General features: G+C 24.6%; 1 protein-coding gene across 1 annotated transcript; it reads left to right on the top strand.

Moving 5' to 3' along the window:
* Window positions 1-572: 572 nt before the first annotated feature.
* Window positions 573-20854, top strand: LOC129968825 (alpha-mannosidase 2C1-like). Its single transcript, XM_056083098.1, has 17 exons — window positions 573-973; window positions 1696-1810; window positions 2872-3056; window positions 5078-5208; window positions 5297-5516; window positions 6426-6553; window positions 6705-6833; window positions 7654-7813; window positions 8735-8880; window positions 10610-11007; window positions 12105-12359; window positions 13244-13470; window positions 14162-14335; window positions 14419-14529; window positions 16891-17080; window positions 19028-19191; window positions 20391-20854. The coding sequence occupies exons 1-17, from the start codon at window positions 728-730 to the stop codon at window positions 20655-20657; spliced, it is 3246 nt and encodes a 1081-aa protein (XP_055939073.1). The 5' UTR covers window positions 573-727; the 3' UTR covers window positions 20658-20854.
* The last annotated feature ends 1107 nt before the right edge of the window (window positions 20855-21961 follow it).

Below are 21961 nucleotides of genomic sequence, written 5' to 3'. Positions count from 1 at the left end.
CGAGAGCTTCCATTGGACAGATCGTATCGATTGTTACTTTGTAGTGAAGTCACCGCTCCGGCAAATTTCAGTGATATCGTATCGATTGTTACTTTCTATCGTGATCCAAAACCTGTAATCGAAATATCATCAGTAAGCTCGTATCAAAGATTTGAATCACACCCCTCTTTGAAAAGTATTGATCACTTGTATTTGTGACTTTTTGATATTGGTTACGTAATAACCACTCTGAAAATATTCGTCATCCCTAATCACAACTTGCATTCTACAGTAAAAGTATTTTTGATTCCAAAAATATATGCTTTTCATATTCCCCTATATATAAAAAAAAAATATTACTTCTCTCTCTAATAACAATAAATATGAAACTTATCCGTCTTTTATTAGTTACAAATCAGATATGTTCACAGGGTGTTTTGAAATTTTTTTTGAGTGATATTCTAGTTGTTCTTATTCTAGACATTATTTTGAAATATATGCTGTGTTTAAGCCAGAAATGTTTTTTAGAAAACGAAACTTCTTTTTTCTTATCATATATGGCAACATTAGAAAGTAAACGTAATGTCCTCCAGTATGCTTAGCAGCCGGTCTTGAAAGTAGAATTTTTACACAGATATTGAAATACTAAAAATAATAATACAATCGCATTATGACATCTGTTTAAAAAACTTGAGATAACTTCCAATCAATATTAATATCTGATATTCTGACTAGCTAATTACTGATCATGGCCAGTTTAACTAAAAATTATAGGACAACGTTAGAACGTATTGAAAAATTTATATCACCGCTGTATTTTACAGATGTAAATCTTTATGGAAGACAATATCCATATAAAACCAGTTTGCCAACCTTATTGCATTTTGATTCGAATGGTAGAATACCTTTCAAGGAAGCTATGGAAATTGGCAATTTTACTCCTACTAAAGTAGGTTCATCTTTTGGCCCTACTTGGACTACCCATTGGTTTAAGGTTTGTTACGTTTTGATTATTCTAAATTTAATGTAACCAAGTGTAACAGAAATGCAATAAAAATAAGTGATTTTTTTGAATTATTAATCAGTTATATATATACTGATAGATTATAGTTTCCGAATTAAAAATGATTGATTTGGTTCGACATATACTGATTTAATAGTCTGGATTCAATGAAAGTCAATTTTAAAACTTTTGTTTATTAATTAATAATTTGATAGATTTAGCAATAAAGTTAATAAAATATGTAATGCACTGTGTTTGTTTTTACAATCACACAATCATTTACACTATCTGGAAATTAAAGCAATGGCTCAATAATTTAATTTACACCTAGAAGAAATATAATTTTTCTTGATAACGTTTTTTAGTTTATCTATGGGTTAAGAAATTAATATATAGTTTTTAGTGTTTTTATCGTTTTTAAGAATAATTGGTTGTTATAAATAGAAATCAAAGGTTTTCAGCTTTCAATATCTAAGAGATGTTTAAAAAATTTTTTAGAAGATTTATAAAACATTTAATCATTTGTTATGAGATAATGAATATAATGATTTCTATTTTTATTCTATATATTTTGTTTAAAATATTTGCAATTCAAAAAGTATTTTCTTAGAGTTATTAGTCACTAAAATGTTATTAGTTACTGTAATTACTTGTCTGTAACATATTAATATTTATACAATAGGATCTTATTTGCAATTTCTGTTTTTTGAAAGGTACGCATTGATATTCCTGAAAGTTGGTTAGGAAAAGAAGTTCATTTAAGATGGAATGCTGGTTGTGAAAGTATGATTTGGACTTCTGATGGCATACCTCTTCAAGGATTAAGTGGTAACTAAATTGCTTATTAAGTATTTACCTTTTTCCCAGCTGCTTTAGTATAATTATTTTCTCTTTTAAATGAACAGTACAATGAGTACAGTTTTGAGTGTTAGACTATTTTATTTAAATTAATTTTGAAATTTTCCTACATTTGTAATATTGTAGATGCTGAAACATATTATTAAAACTGAAAACAGTTCTTCACAATTTTCTGAAGAATGTTATGAGATTTGAAACAAGAATTAAAATAAAAGTAAATTCCAATTTTTACAAGATTTTTTTTGTCTCATATGTATTTTATATGTAAAGAAAATAGTGGTTGTTATTTAGTTACTGTGTATGCTAATATTGTTTGTAATTGTTGCAATAAGATTTTTCAGATTATTTAAAAACTTATCATTTTTATATTTTGTTCTTAATTGTTTTATTTAAAAATGTTATTGCATTTCATTTTTTCTCTAAGAATATTTTATATACTTATGAAAACACAGCATTTTATTTTAGAGTAATGTGACAAGATTAATTTAAGCTCTTTTGTGTTTAAATGAACAGTTAACTTCTCATTTTTTCGTATATTTGATAAAGTCAATCAAATTTTATCATGTTTGTTTTGCACTTTCCCTCTAAAATATGCTTCTTAAAAATGCTCAAAATGATATCTAAAAGTAATACTGAAAAAGATATTATTCATTATAACTCGTATGAATCTGAGCATTTGCAAGAGCTAGAAATAATAAAGTAGATACATAAAATTTATATTATACTACATTTAATATTGATTTAAAAATATTCATTTGAAGAGATTCATTTGTATTGACATAAAAACTCAAATATCTAAGTCGTATAGAAATATTCAAAATAGATACTATTTAAATTTAGAAAGTTTATGAACATATTCAAACCCAATTTTTAGCATATATATTATAATTATGATGATGAGATTTTGAGTTCAATATAATGAATTTTTTTATAAATTGAATTAAATTTATATTTATTAGAGTAATCATATTTAAAATAACTATAGTAAATTCTACTTAAATAGTACTTGAGAATTTTTATCTTTTAAACAGCACAAGACCGGCAAAGTTTCATTGTCTGCAATAATGCAACTTTAGAAGATCTCAGACAGACATTTTACATAGAAATGGCCTGCAACACTCTCTTAGGAAGTGGTTCTCCAACCATGATTTCTCCTCCTGACCGCAAAAAGTATTTTACTCTAGAATTAGCAGATATAGCATGCTTTGACAGGCAGGTAATAAAATCTTATTTTTTATTTACTTTATTTGGATTCATCTTGTGTTTTAAATTCATACTTCATGAAATTTATATTAATGTAAAATAATAAATTGTTTTATTTCAAGAGATTGAAATTTTCCATTTAATAAGTGGTGATATTAGTTAAATTTTGAAAGATAATAGAATGACAAAATGTTTATATATATATATATATATAACTTTTGATTGGGTTCAAATTCAATATTAGCATCTACTTTTTATTTTTATAAATCATTTTTTGTTGAATTTTCATTTAATATTTTTATTAAATCTACATTTGTTTTTTTCTTTTATAAGATTTTATTTGTCTCAAAATGGAATGTGATTTGAATAACATATAATTATACAAAAATTATTTGCTTCATTCTAAGGAAAAGTATAATTTTAATTCAGATCGAATTTCCAAAAAGGTAGTAAGGAAAATGTGAATTTGAAATTGATAATTTTTCTTATAAAATTTATTTTTACCGGCATATTTAACATCTATTTCATTTAAACTGATAGAAAAAAATAATTTAAAACATTTTTTGATGTTTCTCTTTATTATTTTATTTTCCTTGGAACTTATGTTGTGATATTGGTGTAATTTTACATTAACCTATTTTCTGTTTACATATTATGTAATGGAGCATTTATGAAATATATTAAAAATAATAAAACTAATAATATAAAAATAATAAAATAATCAAAATATGTTGTGTCATAATATAGTAATTAATAATATAAAATGATTTCTTAAGATAAGTTATTTGCAGTTTGTTTCTTGTTATTACACATTTTCTGATCTTGACAATGTTTGCACTGTAAAACTTTCATGATGAAATATGAATTCTTTTTTCAACTTTTATTTTCTTTATAAACAAAGTTTTGAAAAAATATCTGTTAGCTTAATTGAAATAGTTTGAAATTTTATAATAATATTATATAACTGAAATAAATTTAAATTTGTTATTTACTTCAATATAGTCCATGTCTCATATAGGAAGCATTTCCTTTAAGTAATTTAAAAAAAAAAATTCTAATATATTTAGAACTTATTTCCTCAAAAATTAAAGAAGTTTATAGTCCAAAATTGGTTTCAGAACATAATTAAGAACTTAATTTACTTGTAAAATAATTTTATTCTTTTTTTTTTGTAATAATTTGATAATGTTTACAGATTGGTAGTGGAAAAGTTGAATCTGCTGTAAATTTTTCAGTCTAATTTATATCACTAGGAAACAGTGATTATCCTATTTCCATTTTTTAAAAAATGTTTTAATAGTTATATAATATTTGCTTTTGCATAACACTTATATTATAAATTTACATTACTGTTTCATACCATAATTTTTAAAAATTAAATAGAAAAGCTAAGTGGGACATTATTTTTCTTATATTATGCTAGCTATGTACCAGCAGTTTTATATTTCATCTATTAATCAATAAGAGATTCAACATAACTGTGTTTCATGTTTAATTACAAAATTTTTATAAAATAAGTGATTGATAACTATTTATTAATTGTTGGTTTTTCTTTTTACTGAATTATGAAAATACTGTGTTTTTATTATCAAATTTTTATCCCCCCCTTTCCTATTTTTAATTGATCCTCTATTGTACAAATGCTTATTTAATTTGGTGATTAAATACATATTTTAGTTACTACCTTGTTTCGAAATTTCTTTCTTCCTTGTTTGAACTTTTTGAAATTTTAATGTATGTTCAATAATTTTTCAAAAATTTAAACTTTTTCCATGATGTAGGATGAGAAAGGAAGTTATGTGAAACTATTTATTGCTGTATTTCCTGCATGTTTTTTTTGCTTATAAATTGGTTGACATTTTATTTTAAATATACTTTGAATGTTATGTGATTAAATTTTTAATGTGCTTTTACATTTTTTCAAAAATCACTAATTAAAAAAAATTGAATATTAATTTTATTCCTGTAAATTATCAATATTTCTTCTTTCAAAGAATTTTCAATGAATTTATCAGAGTTGTTTAATCCTTATAGGTTTATGATTTGGTAATGGATTTTGAAGTACTTCATGGAATTGCCAAGCACCTGCCCAAAGAATCAATTCGTTGTTATGATGCACTTTATACTGCGAATGAGATGATTAATATCATCCAAACAGCTGATTTGTAAGTATGATCTTAGATTTAAATAAAATCAATCAAAAGCTATGAATTTTTAGAATTTGATGAATTGATTGATTAATATATTTATCAGTTCTAGAGAAAGTTATGCAAGTGCAAAAGAGTTAAGCTCGAAGTTTCTGTCTCAACATAATGGTGAAAGTCAGCACAAAATAATTGCTGTTGGAAATTGTCATATTGATTGTGCATGGTTATGGCCATATGAAGAAACTGTAAGGAAATGTGCACGTAGCTGGTCTTCTGCTGTTCAACTAATGGAAAGATATCCAAATTTTCGCTTTGCATGTTCACAGGTAATATTTATGAATTCCAATAAATGTTATAATTACAAATGAACAAATAAAATTTTAGTACCTTTGATGTAGGAAAACTAGAACTCAATATTTTTATAATAATTCATGTTGGAAAATATTGCTTCAAAGATTATTGACTTTAAACAAATAATATATTTCTCTTATTTTCTATCATCATTATTATTCATATATCTGTATATATCTAATTATTCACACAAATATGTTTAATAATTAGTTTGTAACTGAATTATATGATTCTGTTTTAATTCTTAAATTATAACTGATTTATAAATAATATATTATTTATCAAGTATGCACTCATACACATTATAATTTTACTCTAACCTTTTGCAAGTAACATTTCTATAAACATGATCTAACCTTATCAAAGAACTTCACTTAATACAATGTATATTTTTACAAAAGAAATTTTGAGGGGAAATTTGAATAAGTAAATCCAAGTGTTTATATTTAGAAATAGTTTAACACTTGTCATTTTAATCTAGAGCAACAAATTGCTTACATACAAAAATATAAAATCTTTTTCACTATTCATTATTTGTTCATTAAAAGAACTAAGAAGTTTTTTTAAAGGCTGTAGGAGCTTTTGGCTGTATGTTTGAATATAGTAAATATTAACTGATATATGTTTTTGATGGAGTATATTTTTTGCTTATTTAGCTGTTGTAGTTCAGTAAGTATTAATATTATAAAATCATTTATATTTGCTATTCCTACAAGAATTTTATGAAATCTGAAGTAAAGCTTCAATAAGCTACATTTGCTTTAAAATAGAATTACTTTTGCTCTTATGTTTTTGCATGCTTATTACTTTTGTCTTTTTCAAGAACATTATTATTTAATCAGTATTATTTTTTTGAAATGTCTCTTAATGTTTTTTTTCCCCAGGCACAACAGTTTATGTGGGTGAAGGAAAATTACCCAGCATTATATGAGAAAGTGAAGTATTTTGTAGCCAAAGGGCAGTTTATTCCTGTAGGTGGAACTTGGGTTGAAATGGATGGTAATTTACCTGGGTAAGATACTGTCACTGCTGCTTCTAATTTTTGATGGAAATAAATTAAATCAGTGCCATGATAGAGAGTATTAAAATAACATAAATATTCAAATATTAATTTGAAGTATATGTTTTGATGTTTACATTTATATTTTTAATTGCCTTTTCAGAGGTGAATCCTTTGTTCGCCAGTTTCTGTATGGTCAGAGGTTTTTCCTACAAGAATTTTGTAAACGATGCAAAGAGTTCTGGTTACCAGATACTTTTGGCTATTCTGCACAGATCCCACAAATCATGAGGTTATTTTTGACTTTAAATTTATTCCACTATTTTCAACATTATTATTTGTGTTATATTTATACATTGAATGAAAAATTTTAATTCAGTTCTGTTATTTCTGAAAAGAGTTTTATGATTTAAATTTTACTAAACATCATTTATTGATTTGTATTTTATTATTTTAATAATATAAACTATATATCGAAGAAATCTTAATTCATAATTCTATGTTTTGTTCATATTTTGGTACAAATAAAAAAAATGACTCTAAATGTTTTATGATAAGCCTTTATAGTATTTCCTGATATGCATTACTTTATGTGCATATATATCTTACTATTTATATTAAATACCAATCATTTTTCAATGCTTTGAAAAGTCAGTATAATTTTCAAAATTATATGTCAATATAATTTTGATTTAATGATTATTAACTTTTGTAAATTTAAATATAAATTCTGTTAGCTGAAATTAGATTATTCCAATCATATCTGTCATTTTGTATTTAATACATGTTTATTTTAATTTTGTAATATTTATAAGTTTTGTATTCTTGGAGAATGCCATTTATTTTATCATTTATATGCATAAAAATTATGTTTTTAAGAAAGTTCTGTAAAAAAAAATAAAAATTAACTAATATTTTTGAGAATAGCTGAAATTTGTATTTGTTCTAAATCAATATGTTTTTACTTTCTAGTTAAAAATACAATTAAGTAAATTCAAGTAAGATTATTAAATATAATTTTTAGTTGAGCAAATAACTTTATAATTCAAATATTGCAATAACTACTCAGAATGTAACTTTTAAATTTAACTTTTAATTTTTTTTTAATGTAGACTTTGTGGTGTTGAAAGATTTCTGACTACAAAATTAAGTTGGAGTTTAGTTAATAAATTTCCACATGACAATTTCTTATGGGAAGGCATTGATGGCTCTACTGTTCTTGTTCATTTCCCTCCTGCAAAATCTTACACATCTGCTGTGACCGTGAAAGAAGTAAATATTTAATTATTTGCTTTTAAACTTGTTACATTTATGTGTAATTGTAATTAATTTATAGTTATAATTTTTTTTTTACTTATTTATGTTTTTAAGTAGATTTACATTTGATATACCAGAAATAAATTTTGACCTTTTACTATCATTTCACTTATGAATTACTTCACAGTTTTAGAATACTTCATACTGTTTCAGAAATTTCTAAAACTGTAATTTATTTACTTTATAATAATTTTTAATTTTTGAATCAATTGCTTATAATTATTAATTGATGATTATATGTCTCATTTTTTAAATCTCTCTCCCCCCCCCTCTCATGATTTTTGGAACTCATTTACATCACATGAGATTAATAAGGATTTTTAAGTAAAATTGCTAACATGACTAAAGACCGAATTTTTAAGCACTTGTATATTAAATATTTTAACATATCATTTATATCATTTAATTTTCCTCAAATATTGAGTATATATGTTTTTCTCAAGATGATTCTAGAAAAATATCTAAGCAAATTCAAGGACATAATTAAATAAATTTCTTGCTAAAGAACTGTTCTGGCTGTATTAATTTACCAATTTAACTTTGTTGATTACAATACATGCATGGGCATTGAAACGTTTTGTATTGTTGAAATGTAAAAACAAACAAGCACTGGCTTATTTATTTACTTAAAGGATATAATTTTTTTTTAAAAAAATCCTTTTTAAGTAACTATTTTAAAATCAAAATTTTTTTATGTTAATAGTTAAAAACTTAATGAAATCAAAAAATAAAATTTAGTCTGATAGTATATTTTTTCTTTCTTTTTAAAATTATCAATCATAAAGATTTCTTCAAAATTTTACTAAATGCTAAAATACTTTTTATTTATATGAAAAAAGTATTTTTTAGCTATGTTATTTTTCCTCATGTTTTTAGGTTAAGGAAGCTATTGACAAACTTCAAGATAAAGGTCGTGTCTCATGTAGCATGATGCTATATGGGCATGGTGATGGTGGTGGTGGGCCAACTGAAGATATGCTTGAGCGAATAAAAAGATTGGCTAACATAGATGGATTACCAAAGTATGTGAAGTTCAGCATAGTATTGTTAATGTTTTTTTGTATAATAAATAGTCTAAATATCAATTGTTTATTACTTTTATATCTGAATGCTTTGAAAATGTAAGAACGTTGCATATCTAGATTTCAATGAACAGAGTCTGTGATATAGCCTATTTATACAGTACGTTTATTATATAGTAGTTGTCTTTATTAACTAGTTGACTTGTTGTAGGATATTTGTTATATTTCATTTGAATTACATAGACATATCTTCTTGTCCATGATTTTGCAAAATTGTCACATATTAAGGCTGTGCTATTTTAATAGCCTTTCATATCTTCTGTTCATCATGCACATGAACATTCTTGATGGAGACCAGTTTCATTATATCATAATGCTATCAAAAATGTAATTATCCTTTTAAACTATTTTCTAACTTTTTTATTCATCATGTAAACTACACAGCAGATATTAAGCAGAATCTTCATAAGTTTCAGTAATGGAAGAAAATCATGCCATTAATTATTTGATGAAACAATGAAAATGATTTGAATTTCACAGCAAAAATTTGATTGATTGTCAGAAATTAAACAAAAAATATTTTTTGAAAAATTTTCAACACCTAGGAAAAGTTTTCATGATTATTAAATTTACATCATTAAATAGACAATTTTTTTTAAATTTGAAAACTGTGTAAAAATTAGTTTTGTGTAAAAATATTCTTGGAAGTTATTACAGGAACCTCCAAATGTAGCTTGATTTTTAATTAATAAAAATGTCAAAATTTTTTTCGGAGTACACATTTTTACATTGCAAGGTATATGTAGGCCAAGTTTGGTTGCTGTAGGTAAAATGATTTGAGTTGTGTAACACCTACATACATACAAATGCACACAACATTCACCTTATTATTATTAGTAGAGATGGTAGAAATTATTAGATGATGATTACAATCTAAAAACATTGTAAAAAAATTACTATCTATTTTATGTAGGATCTAGGAAGACTATATAAAGGTTTTGTTTAACATTTTAATGTGATAAAATTAATTTTGCACAACATTTTATGAAATATAAGTAGTGTTGTATTTTGCATTACTTAAATTAAATGGCTTATTAATAAGTTGTGAATCAATCAGTTTGCAAGATTTAGTTTAATAATATTGATGATTTGGGATAAAAATATATTGTGGCCATTACATACATGCATTTGTAATGCAGTAACATAAATGAATAATAACAATAATAACTCAAACCAACAAACAAAATAAATTTTATATATTTCTAACTATAGATGATCTGTGAATCATCTTGTCACATATACTTGGAACACATAATAGTGATCTGAATAATCTTATTTGCAAATGTTACAATTACTTTTTATTTAAAATAGGCAATGATTCTTGCATATTTGTGAAAAACTGTCTTTCAATTTAATTACAAGAAATAATTACATTTTTTTTACTTATAAATTTTAAAGATACTTGTGCTTTATACATGTATTTACCAAATATTTATCATTTAAGAGTTCTGTCTGTTAACCAATTTAATTTAAACCATTTAAATTTAGATTTTGAAACTTTTCTTTAATTACTTTTTATATTACTTAAATATTAGATTTTTCTAGCACAAAAATAGAAGTTTGTACTTATTTGTTAGCTTTGTAATATATTTTCCCATTAAAATGTAATTTTTCATTTTATTGAATGGTTTCTTTTATTATATTTTTAAATAGTGTTTTGTTTTTATAGGGTTCAGCATGGTACACCTGACCAATTTTTCACCAATATAGAAGACAACCATATTAATAAGCTATGCAAATGGTCTGGGGAGTTGTATTTAGAGCTTCATAATGGAACATACACAACCCAAGCCAAAATGAAATTTTTGAACCGACAGTGTGAAATTTTGTTACGGGATACAGAACTGTTGCATAGTGTACTGTTAGCAGCATGCAGGGATGAAGATAAAAAGGCATATCCAGAATTAGAGCTTGAAAGACTTTGGAAAATTATGCTGCTTAATCAATTTCATGATGTTTTGCCTGGGTCATCTATTGAAGATGTGCATAGAGAGGCTTCCTTCTATTACAAAGAAGTTGTTAAAGGTGCTGCTGGGTTAATGGACACTGCTGTGAGACGACTTTTTGGTAGGTAACTATGTGTTACTATTTGCTTATTATGTGGATTATTTGTCAAAATTATAGATTTTGTATCAAATTATGTAGCTTCGGAAATATTTTAAACAATATGACACAATATGACTTTTAACAAAACAATATGACACAATATGACTTTTAACAAAACAATATGACACAATACAAACAATATCACTTTTTTTGATTTTTAGTGGATGATTATTTTTAATGTAAAAATACTGAAATGACCAGAATTAAATTTGAATTTAGGAAATGTATTATTTAGTGATAAAAATCAATAAGTTAATTGACTAGCTAAATCACTGTAATAAGAAATATGATAAAAATATATCTTTTCTGTATTTAGTTTAGAATAATGACTTATAACTTTCAACTCTTAAGGTTTATGAATATAGAACACTTCAGGGAATGTGTACTATTTATAGTACACATTCCATAGAAGTCTGCCTTTTTTTTTCTGTATGAAAAATATTAATTCCTTTTTATATTCCTCTAGATTTGCAATTAACATGAATAAATATTTGGTTTTTATTCATATCTATCTTGTAATTCTTTTATGCCTATTTTTTAGAACTGAAATTTATTTTAATGCTATAAAAAGAAATTATGCAAGAATATTTTGTTCAGTTACATATTGGCTATTTAACATTACTGAAAAAATTTTAATTAATGATAAAATAATTAATAATTATTATGCTAAAAATTAATTATTTTGTCATATTTTTTCAAAATTTAACATGTGTGTCAACCATCCTATAATTCATTTAAAGTGTCTTGAAAGGTTAATCTTTGCCATTTTTTTTAAAAATTGATATATGTAATTTATAAATAATTGTTCATAGAAATGTGATTTAATCTTTATAATTCATAAGGTTATTGTTAAAATATGGTTCTTATTGAAAATCTGCTTTTCTATCACAAAATAATTTTTTATCAATAATTAGTGATACTAAAAAAGTTAAAGGACAAAATCTACAAAACAGAAGATAAAATTTCTTATTTCACATATTTGTCTTTGTGTATTTATTATGCAAGATAGAAATGGTAAATTTTTAAAATACAATTTCTGTTTCCATGTTCTGTTACAGGAGTACCTGAAGGTAGAGGTGAAGAAGAAGAGCTTGTGCTGGTGAATGTGCTATCTTGGCAGAGGACAGAGCTTATTAGGGTGCCTTGGTACAAAGATGAAATTTCAAGGCGAATGTGGATTGAAGGTGTTGGTAAAGCTATGCAGAATATCAGCAATGAAGGTGGTGGAGGAACTCTTGTTCCTGTAATAGTTGTACCAATGGGCTATCAACTTTTACGTGGTTTATCAGCTGTAAAAGCACCTGTTCTTGTAGGTATGCAATTAAATAAAATTTTTTCTTTTGCCTATTTTTGTAATGAAAGTTTATTTTAAACTCTAGACATTGCAAATTAGAAGTATATAGAATAACATCGACAGCGACTGAATTGTTTATAAAGGATATATATGTCTTATGTTCATATATGTCTTAAAGTTACAGAAAGAGCATCATGAAATTAAATATTTTTTTATTTTCAGATATAGTTTGAGTACAGAATATAAACTGCCTTCAATTTTTTTTGTTTAAGTACATTAATTTTCACTAAATGCTTGCGAACTGTGTTCAGATCTATTTAATTGTGCTAATGATTACATCACATAGTTTTCTCCATATTTTCTACTTAGCTATCACTTATTGCAGAAGGATATTTATGCATATAAATTAAGCATTTTAAAACTTTGCTTTTTCCATATAAGTGCAGTTATATGAAATTTTCAAGGGATGCTGGAAAAAATAATTTAATGATGTAATGTATATAACATACCGATGGACATCTTCTCTTGTTATGATAGTTTTTATTCTTCAGCTTTTAGAAACAGTGATTATATATATATGATGAAGTTTCATTTTGCTTAATATAAAATTTTTAAAATAAGAAACTGATTTAAAATTTGGAAATTTAGAATTCCATTTTCAAAATTTAATTAATTGGGCTAGGTTATCTGAAATGTTATTATCGTATGCTTAGGTGGATCAGTATTTACATCCAGGTTATCCAAAATGTTAGATAATATAAATTTTTGTTATAATAAAATTATTCCATAAGAGAATTTTGGAATTTAAAAACCATTCAAGTTCTATGTAAAATATTAACTTTAATTATATAGTTTATTGAATTCTTTGCATTAGAAAAATAAATTCATAAATGTATTTTTTAGAACTAAAGAAAGATGGAAGTTTCTTTTTAAAGAATCAATTCCTCGAAGCATTTATCAATCCAGAAGGTTGTGTATCATCACTTATTCTATTAGAATGTCAAAAAGAAGCTATTGCACCTGGGTGTGTTGGAAACAAATTTGTAATTTTTGATGATGTTCCTTTATATTGGGATGCATGGGATGTGATGGATTATCATTTAGAAACAGGGAGAAATGCTATAAAGGAAGTAAGTATGAATAGTACGTATTTTGTTATTACGAATAAAATTTTCATCATTGGTTTGAAAACATCATTTAATTACCTTTTTCTGGTGTAAATTTAATTTTAATTATAACAAGTATATAACACATTTAACTTAAATGCAAATTTCAATGTTTTTGGAATCGAATTTTATTGTTCTTAAGATCCATTAATATTCCTTTATGAAATAATTCTGCAATATTTTTTATAACTCAATCTCTTTTTGTATAAATTGGTTCATTTTACTGCTCATTTAATTGTACTTATTTTACTTCTCAGTGTTTAAATTGGCACAATTTATTGTTCTATGAAGTACAGATTTTTTTTTGGTTCCGAGCCTGTTTCTTGTCTGTTATAAATGTTGGGAAATAAAGTTGAGTTCCATGCATTATGTCTCAGTTTTTGCTAATGTAAATATTAGTTGATGTGAGTGCTGACCTATTAATTTTTTTTTCTTTCTTAAAACGCTACTGTATTAATAAGCATTAAACAAATTAATGCATAATTTCAATCCAATATTCTGTGTTAATCTTGTTAAAATTGTGTAAATTTGTTTAATATATGTATTTAATAAAATTTAAATATTTTTCAAGACAGGCTTTACTTTTCCTAGTGTACTTATTCAATTGGTTGATATATATTTTTTGCACTAATGTATGGTTTTCTTTTGTTCTTAGATTGTAGAGCCCTTGAAAATTACTGAACAAGGTCCTTTGAGGGCATCTTTAACGTTTAGAGTGAAAATAGGAATAAATAGTGAAATGAGACAAAAAATTTCTATTGATGCAGTTCACCCATATCTTTTGTTTGAAAGTACGATAAACTGGGAAGAAAACCACAAGTTTCTAAAAGTAACATAATTTTTCATATCTGATTCCATTTATTATAAGCTTTAAAAGTTTTATAGCTTTAACTGTTATAATATTTTTTATAGGTGGAATTTCCTGTAAATGTTCTGTCATCCCAAGCTACCTATGAAATTCAATTTGGAAGTTTACAAAGACCAACACATTGCAATACATCCTGGGACTGGGCAAAATATGAAGTACTTTTAAACATTTGTACTTTTTTCAAATTTTGTATTATTTGGCTGCATTTTTATTATTGGTAATGCATTTGTTTTATTATTAGTAATGCATAATTTAGTTTTATAGAATTTGTAATGCATTTATTAATTAAAACTTGATTAACTTCTGAAATAAAATTAAAAAAAATAATAGTATTTTTAATATCTTTGGTAAGTAAACTTGATACTTTTCATGAATTTAAAAATTCAGGCAAAATGTTATGTATGTAATGCTTTTAAATAAAAAAACAAGAAACATGTATCATTTTGTTTTATTTAAGATTTGTATGAAATATTTTCTGAAAATGGATATTAATGAAACTTATTTTAATATGAAAATCAGCCCTTCTGGTGAATATTAGGTGCTTAAATGTTAATTTGTCACTAAAACAGTTAAAAATCAAAGGAAAAAAAATTGCTCAGATAAAATTTATTGATTTGTTTTCATTTTTTTCACTTTGTATTTGTTCCATTTTTTTTGGTAACTCTGCACAAAACTAATTGTGAACATCAGTCAATCTAAAATGGTTTTAACCTTTGAGCTGTAGTCTCCATGAATCTAGATCTTTTTAATCAGGAATTTATTTTCCAATCAAAAACATTTTAATTCCAGATTAGAAGATTTATTTGGTCTTTTTTTTTTTTTTTTTTTTTTTTATTAGTGGCTATAAGTTGTCAAATCAATTTTTATATGGGCTAAGAGAATAAGTTATAAAAGTTTAATATTTTTTAATTATTCCAAATATGTTTGAAATTATATTATTTTTATTATGAAAAAGGGTAGAATATATTTAGATTATAGTTTAGTATTCTTTTCCTCATATATTTTATATATTATCATTTTGCTATTATACATGCAATAAAATTTTTTACCTGACATTAATTGATTGATCAAAGATAATTTGTCAAGAGCAAATTTTGTGACTTCATCTTAATTTCTAATGAGTAAAAAAATTTGTGGTGTAGAAATTGTTTTTCAGACTAGTAGAATTCAACTTCTGTTAATATGATAATTGTCAACATGCTTAGCTGATCATGGGATATTTTACATTCATTAAAAAATAAACTTAATCTGTGAGCTGTTTTAATGTTGGCTTTTTTAAATTATTGATTTCACTTTTGACCTAATTTTCAAGAATATTTTCTGAAACGGGGATTACATAGTATCAGTTTCAAAATATTATTTATTCTGTCTTTATATTCACTGATTGATGTCACTGACGTTTCAGAAAAGAATTGGCCAACACAATCATTTTCATTTTTTTTTCATATAAAATTCACAATATAATGTAATTATCTCATTACATAATATTACATTACATAATTATGAAGATGGCAATTTCAAGGAATTTTTTCTTCATAATTTGACATTGAATAAAATATATTTTCAACTTTCTATGGAGTGACAACATCTATGTTTATCAACACAATTTCTCTTTTGCTGTGCTTTAAAAAAAACACCTTTATTTTTTGGTTTTAAATATAGTAGTTTGGTAAAAATTATTGAAGTGAATTTAAGTTCTCATTAATCTCTTTTTAATTTCTCTGCACATTTTTATATTTATCTGTAATAATTTGGTCCACTATTATTAAAAAAATAACTCCAAGCTATTAGATAACTTATGCAGCATTAAAATGCTGCTTAAAGTTTTATAAAACTGCATTATTTAAATTTGATATCAATCCATTTTTATGAAATATCTCTCTTTTATTAAATATTTTATGAGGAAAACTTGTTTCATTTACTGTTTGCAAAATAATTTGTTTACTGCAAATAAAAATTCTGACTTTAATTGGTTTTTATTTCTGTTTTGATTAAAAAATTACTTTGATTAATAAAGCTATTAATATTTATAAAACACTAAAATGATTTTTCTTTATTGGCATGTATATATGATACAACAATATGAAATTTAACATATTTTTGTTCTGTCTCAATTTAAAGCAATTTTAGCAATTTCATTTATTTATGTGTAAAACTCTTGATATCAATTTTATAAAGAAAATTTCCATTTTATGCATTAAATGAGATTAATTTATTTTATCTTGTCCTTATTTAATTATGAAGATATTTATTTTTTAAATAAAATATTACTTGTTCTCCAATTTTCTTTTGAGAATGAGCAAAGAGAAATATCATTTAAGAGTTTTTTGCAGTACATGGATACATTATTAATTGTAGTGTTGAGACTGTCTTGTGTAGTATCATGTATGGTTTTGCAAATTTTAGGAAGTACTCTACCATGATGTGATATTTTCTGTTTGCGACATTTTTACCTTATGTCACTGGATATGAAAACATAAATTTTTCATAAAATAAATTTCAATTTTTACTTCTAGGTATGTGGCCATAAATGGGTTGACCTGTCAGAATATGATTGGGGAGTCTCTATTCTTAATAAAAGCAAGTATGGCCATTCTGTTAGAGGCAATAAAATGTACCTGTCTCTTCTTCGATCGTCTAAATCACCTGATGCAAAGGCAGATATGGGGAAGCATATTATTACATATGCTGTAATGCCACATTCAAGTAAGTATATTGGTTAATTTTTCTTTTAATTATTTTTCTTTTAAGATGATTGATTCAATTTTAAACAAGAGAAAAGAGTTAAAACTAAATAAAGTATTTATTTATGAATGAAAAAAAAAAACAGCAACATAATAATAATATCTTTAAGTAATATTCTGTGAATAGATATTATAGTCCATCACAACATGAAGTTTCTTAATATGTTTTATTGTATATTAAGAATATTTATTTTTTATTATTTATTGAAGTGCACTTAGATAATACTTTAGCTATATTTAAAAATTTTGTTGATTTGCGCACTTGTGTAAATATGAGCAATTTATAGTATGTATAAAAAAATTTTCTTAATGACTTTCCATTTATAAATGAAAATGTTGACAGAAAAGTTCACATTTTATGAATACCAATAAAAGTGACATATATTTTATTTTAACATTTTTTATTGTTGTATACTATTGAAAGCACACAGCAATACAAATTATTACTGTCGTATATTGTCTTAGTTTCTCCCAAGACGTTTTTTTAGTTGTTTAAAATCTCTTTATTGCATTGTTCAAAGTGCCACTCTAAACCGAATTGCTAATCTGAATGATAAACAATTAAATTTTAGCTTTAAATATTTTAACTGTTTGCTTTAATCATATAATATTATGATATATGCCTTCTTTTATGAAATATGATTTTTTATTTATTGTATAATGTCAGACAAAATTAAATAGTTTTAACTCTTTACAAATGACAACTTTTAAATTATTGAAGACTATTTAATGGTAATCATAACATTCTGAGTGGAGTGATTTGGGATTTTGTGTAACTATTCATACATTTTTCTTCTTTCTCAGTTTTGTTGCAAAATATATAGTAATAAAATGTAATTCTTGTTATTGATGTATTGTCATATTTTATATTAATCTATGATGATAAATAGATATTAAAATTGTTATTTTCAGTCTCTAGTCTATCTTTGTTTTCTTTCATGGGGTAAGGAGTTCCAAAGAAATCTAATTTTGCATCTAAGATGTGCAAAAAGTGCTAAAATATTCATATATATATATATATAAAATATGAAAATCAAAATTTTTATTTTATTTTATTGTAAATATATGCCGATGAAAATTTATAGCAACATATATCTGCAGATTTTTTGTAAGTCTGTTAAAAAATAACTGTGTTTTTATAAGCAAATTATTAATAAGAACACTGTTAAGTAATGAAAAGCACAGGAGATGGCTAATTAGAAGCTAATAATATCACAAAATCTTGGTTTATCCACAATTTGAATTAAAAAAATGCCTAAACTGTTTTGCATTTTTACAGCAACTAAGCTCTCTAGTAAATTTATGGCTTACAAATTTCTGGAAGGTACAAATTATGGATTTATTTAACTATTGAAAACAATAGGAAATTTCGGCAAAACTTCAAACCACCATTGAATTTAAATGAAATATGTTTGAATTAGCTAGGATACATTGTTAAAGTAATTGTTAAATTCACTTGCATCTCCTGTATTAGTATCTACTCAGTGGTATGGCAACCTTATAGCCCAGAAGGCATTGTGTCGACTACAGTAATTTTATGTCATTTTTAATTTTTTTTGGAAAAGTTGTCATTTATTAAATATCCTTAAAATTAGGTAATCGGAAGTGTTATAAAATGATAGTTCATGCGTGAAATTGATAGCTTTTATTTAATCATTAGTTTTTGCTATGATCCTAGTTTTTTTTAAAAAATCTTACATCCAAGGGATTTTGGTATACCAATTATTTATAAAATTTACAATTTCTAATAGCAACAATGCTTTTTTCCAATGCATTATTTAATGTGATATTTATTAATATTTGCATTATAATATTGTGTGATATTTATTAGTACATTATAATAATAAAAACATTTTTATTTTTAATAATAAAAACATTTTTATTTACTATTGGTTTATTCTTTTCTTAGAAACCTTTCAACAAGCTGGTGTAATACAACAAGCATATCAGTTAAATTATCCTCTTCATATCTTTCCTACAAGTCATTTGGCAAAACCAGGAGCTAGTCACTATGTAACAAATGCCCACCGTGTGTTACCATTAGAAATGCATGAATCTTTAAGTTGGTTTCAGGTAAAAATATTAGTAAATTATCAGAAGAATACGATTATGTCTTGTTATGCTACTGTGTTGAAAAAAAGTGCTAGAAATTATTTTATTACAGACAAATGAATATAGAATCTGTATGCTTGGTATTTCCTTTCAAGTAACTACCTTGTTTTATATTGCATTTTTACCATTGTTCATATAGAAATATAAATGCATATTGAAAGCTTTATTTTGTCACCTCCTCTAGAGCTTCATCAATTTGAAGCTCTCTTTTGAATTTGAGAATGACTATCTTTAAGAAGCAAATCCTTTCAAAGCAAACATCATGTGAGATGAATGCAGGAAAAATAGACTGTAGAAGTCTTAAATGATATTTTGTTAAGTAATTTGGAACCTAGGAAGGACTTGTAACTTAATATTTTATTGTAATGTAATATTAATGAATAAACTTTCTCAGTACATGAGTTTTGAATGTTGTAGAATGCCTGTTCAAATAAGTATGCACCTATGCTGTATTTATTTGTGGGTAGGAGGCATTTTTTTGATAGTTGATCTCATGATACTCTTTATTGAATCAAGAAATAGCATGATTCATTTAAATGCTTGAGATATTTAGAAGTACCTGAACTTTTTGAGCATGATAGATGACTATAGATGAATAAATGCAGTACCAGATTTAGGTATTTGCAACCCTAATGGTGCTCATTATAAAGCTTCTCTTTCAATAAAAAGGAAAATTTATTTTTACATTTCAACATTATTTTAATATTTTAAGGGTTTGTTTTATTTAATTCTTTAAAATTTTTATTAACTTTTCGAAAATGTATTATTTGTCTTTATTTAGCTATTATGACTGCAGACTGCTTTACATTAACATTTACACTCAATACTTTTGAAGCAGATAATTGATGATTTATAAATATTCCAATGACAAAATAAATGTAATGGAACATACAGAAACTGACCAATTAAACAAAAAAATCTTATAATATTCTAATATTTTTTATTTTGCTAAATTTGTATATTTTAAAAATTTTTTAATAACAATGAAAATAAAGAATTTTTTTCTTGTTATATTTGCAACCCCTTTTCAACTTAGGGGTTTCAGACAGTTACCTAGTTTGCCTAATTGAAAATATGCCACTGAATATGTAAAAACATTAGTAATTACTTTTAACACTATTATAATGCTAATGTTGTGTTTGATATTTTATTTTCATTAGGTGAGTGATTCTGCTGTTGTAATTGAAACAGTAAAGAAAGCTGAAGACCGCGATGACTGTCTTGTCGTTCGAATGTATGAATCATTTGGAAGTCGTGTTAATGTTGTTTTGAAAAGTTGTCTTCCGATCCACAAAGCAGTATTATGCAATGCACTTGAAGATGTAGTGGAATCTCCTACACAGAAGGTGAAATGGAAGGGAAACAGTTTGGAACTTAGTTTCAGACCCTATCAAATAATATCTGTTTTATTATATGTTGAAGTGTAAGGGATATGCAATAAACTTAGTTAAATATGCATTATTTTCATATAATCGTAGGTTTTCATAGGTAAGATATTTTTTGCAAAGTATGAAATTTTACTTTTTATGAATTTATTATAATTAAATATATTATGTGTAAAGATTTTAAAAATTGTGAAAAAATTTTGTATGAAGAATTTTATTGAAAGATTGATATTATCTTTGCTGACAATTTTAAGTGCTGATTGAATATGCCAAAAAGCACATTCTTTTCAAAGGAAAATTATTGATTTATTAATTTTGTAAAGTTGTTTTATAAAAAAATATTAAAAAAGTTTTAAAAAATATATTGCAAAATTTGTTTGTTTTGTGTTGAGGAAAACATGTTTGCTTATTTTCAATTTCTTAATCTAATGCACATATATGTTTATTCAGAAATAATTATATATAAATATTGCTTAATATAAAAATATATCTTAATAATCATATTTTTTTTTTTTTTTTGGTTTCATGTTGAAACTATATGTTTTCAGTTTTTTAAATTCTTTGTTTATAAAGTCATTTCTTAAGTTAATATGTTTATGTACTTTATTTTAGTTCCTTCATATAATTGGGAACTAAAAAAAATATTATAAAATATAGCATTATATATTTGTTACATATTATTAGTTTGATACTTTTAAAATTTTTGTTGTTGTTATTTTAATATATTTCTTGCCATTGTTGTTGCTTTGTGTTTTTCATTCACCTTAATATTCAGAATTTAACTTGTTAATTTGTATATTTGGAAAAGTTTTTTTTTTCCATCTAAAACATACTTATACAAATACAACTCAGTAATACTGCACTCGTTAATATCTTTGCTTTGAAAGGTATTTGTACCAAAATGGAATTTTAATAAATATTTGGTAAAATACCTTCAATATCTAGAAATTTCCATGAATTTTGAAAATATGACAACTATTAAGTAAATATTAACTGTGCCACATACTTTACAACTGTAATTTGTTTGTAGTTATCAATAAATTTTAAGCTACATAAACTGTATCACATGTAATTTGTTTTATAGTAATAAATAAACTTTTATGGAATAGTTAAAGAATTATATAAATAAAGGCAGCTTATTGTGCTTTTGATATTTCTCTATCATATTGGTACTATTATTTATTAATTAAATATGCTTCATTCTATTTTTTGAACTGGTGTGTTATTGAGTTGTGAACAGATATTAGCATTATGTTAATTTGAATCTGTCAACGGTGGCTAATTTGTAGGGTTGTAGATAGCTTCAGCACCTCCTGGTACTATTTTAAAATCTCGTTTTTAAAAAT

This window comes from Argiope bruennichi, chromosome 5, assembly GCF_947563725.1.
Source record: "Argiope bruennichi chromosome 5, qqArgBrue1.1, whole genome shotgun sequence".
NCBI classification, from domain to species: domain Eukaryota; kingdom Metazoa; phylum Arthropoda; class Arachnida; order Araneae; family Araneidae; genus Argiope; species Argiope bruennichi.
The sequence above is the reverse complement of the archived record's forward strand: the minus strand, read 5'-3'. Positions and strand labels throughout refer to the sequence as shown.

Coding starts and splice junctions, on each gene's coding strand:
- LOC129968825 (XM_056083098.1), top strand. CDS start 728: ATGGCCAGTTTAACTAAAAATTATAGGACAACGTTAGAACGTATTGAA. Junction 3,057..5,077: donor TAGCATGCTTTGACAGGCAG/GTAATAAAATCT, acceptor TAATCCTTATAG/GTTTATGATTTGGTAATGGA. Junction 5,517..6,425: donor TTCGCTTTGCATGTTCACAG/GTAATATTTATG, acceptor TTTTTTCCCCAG/GCACAACAGTTTATGTGGGT.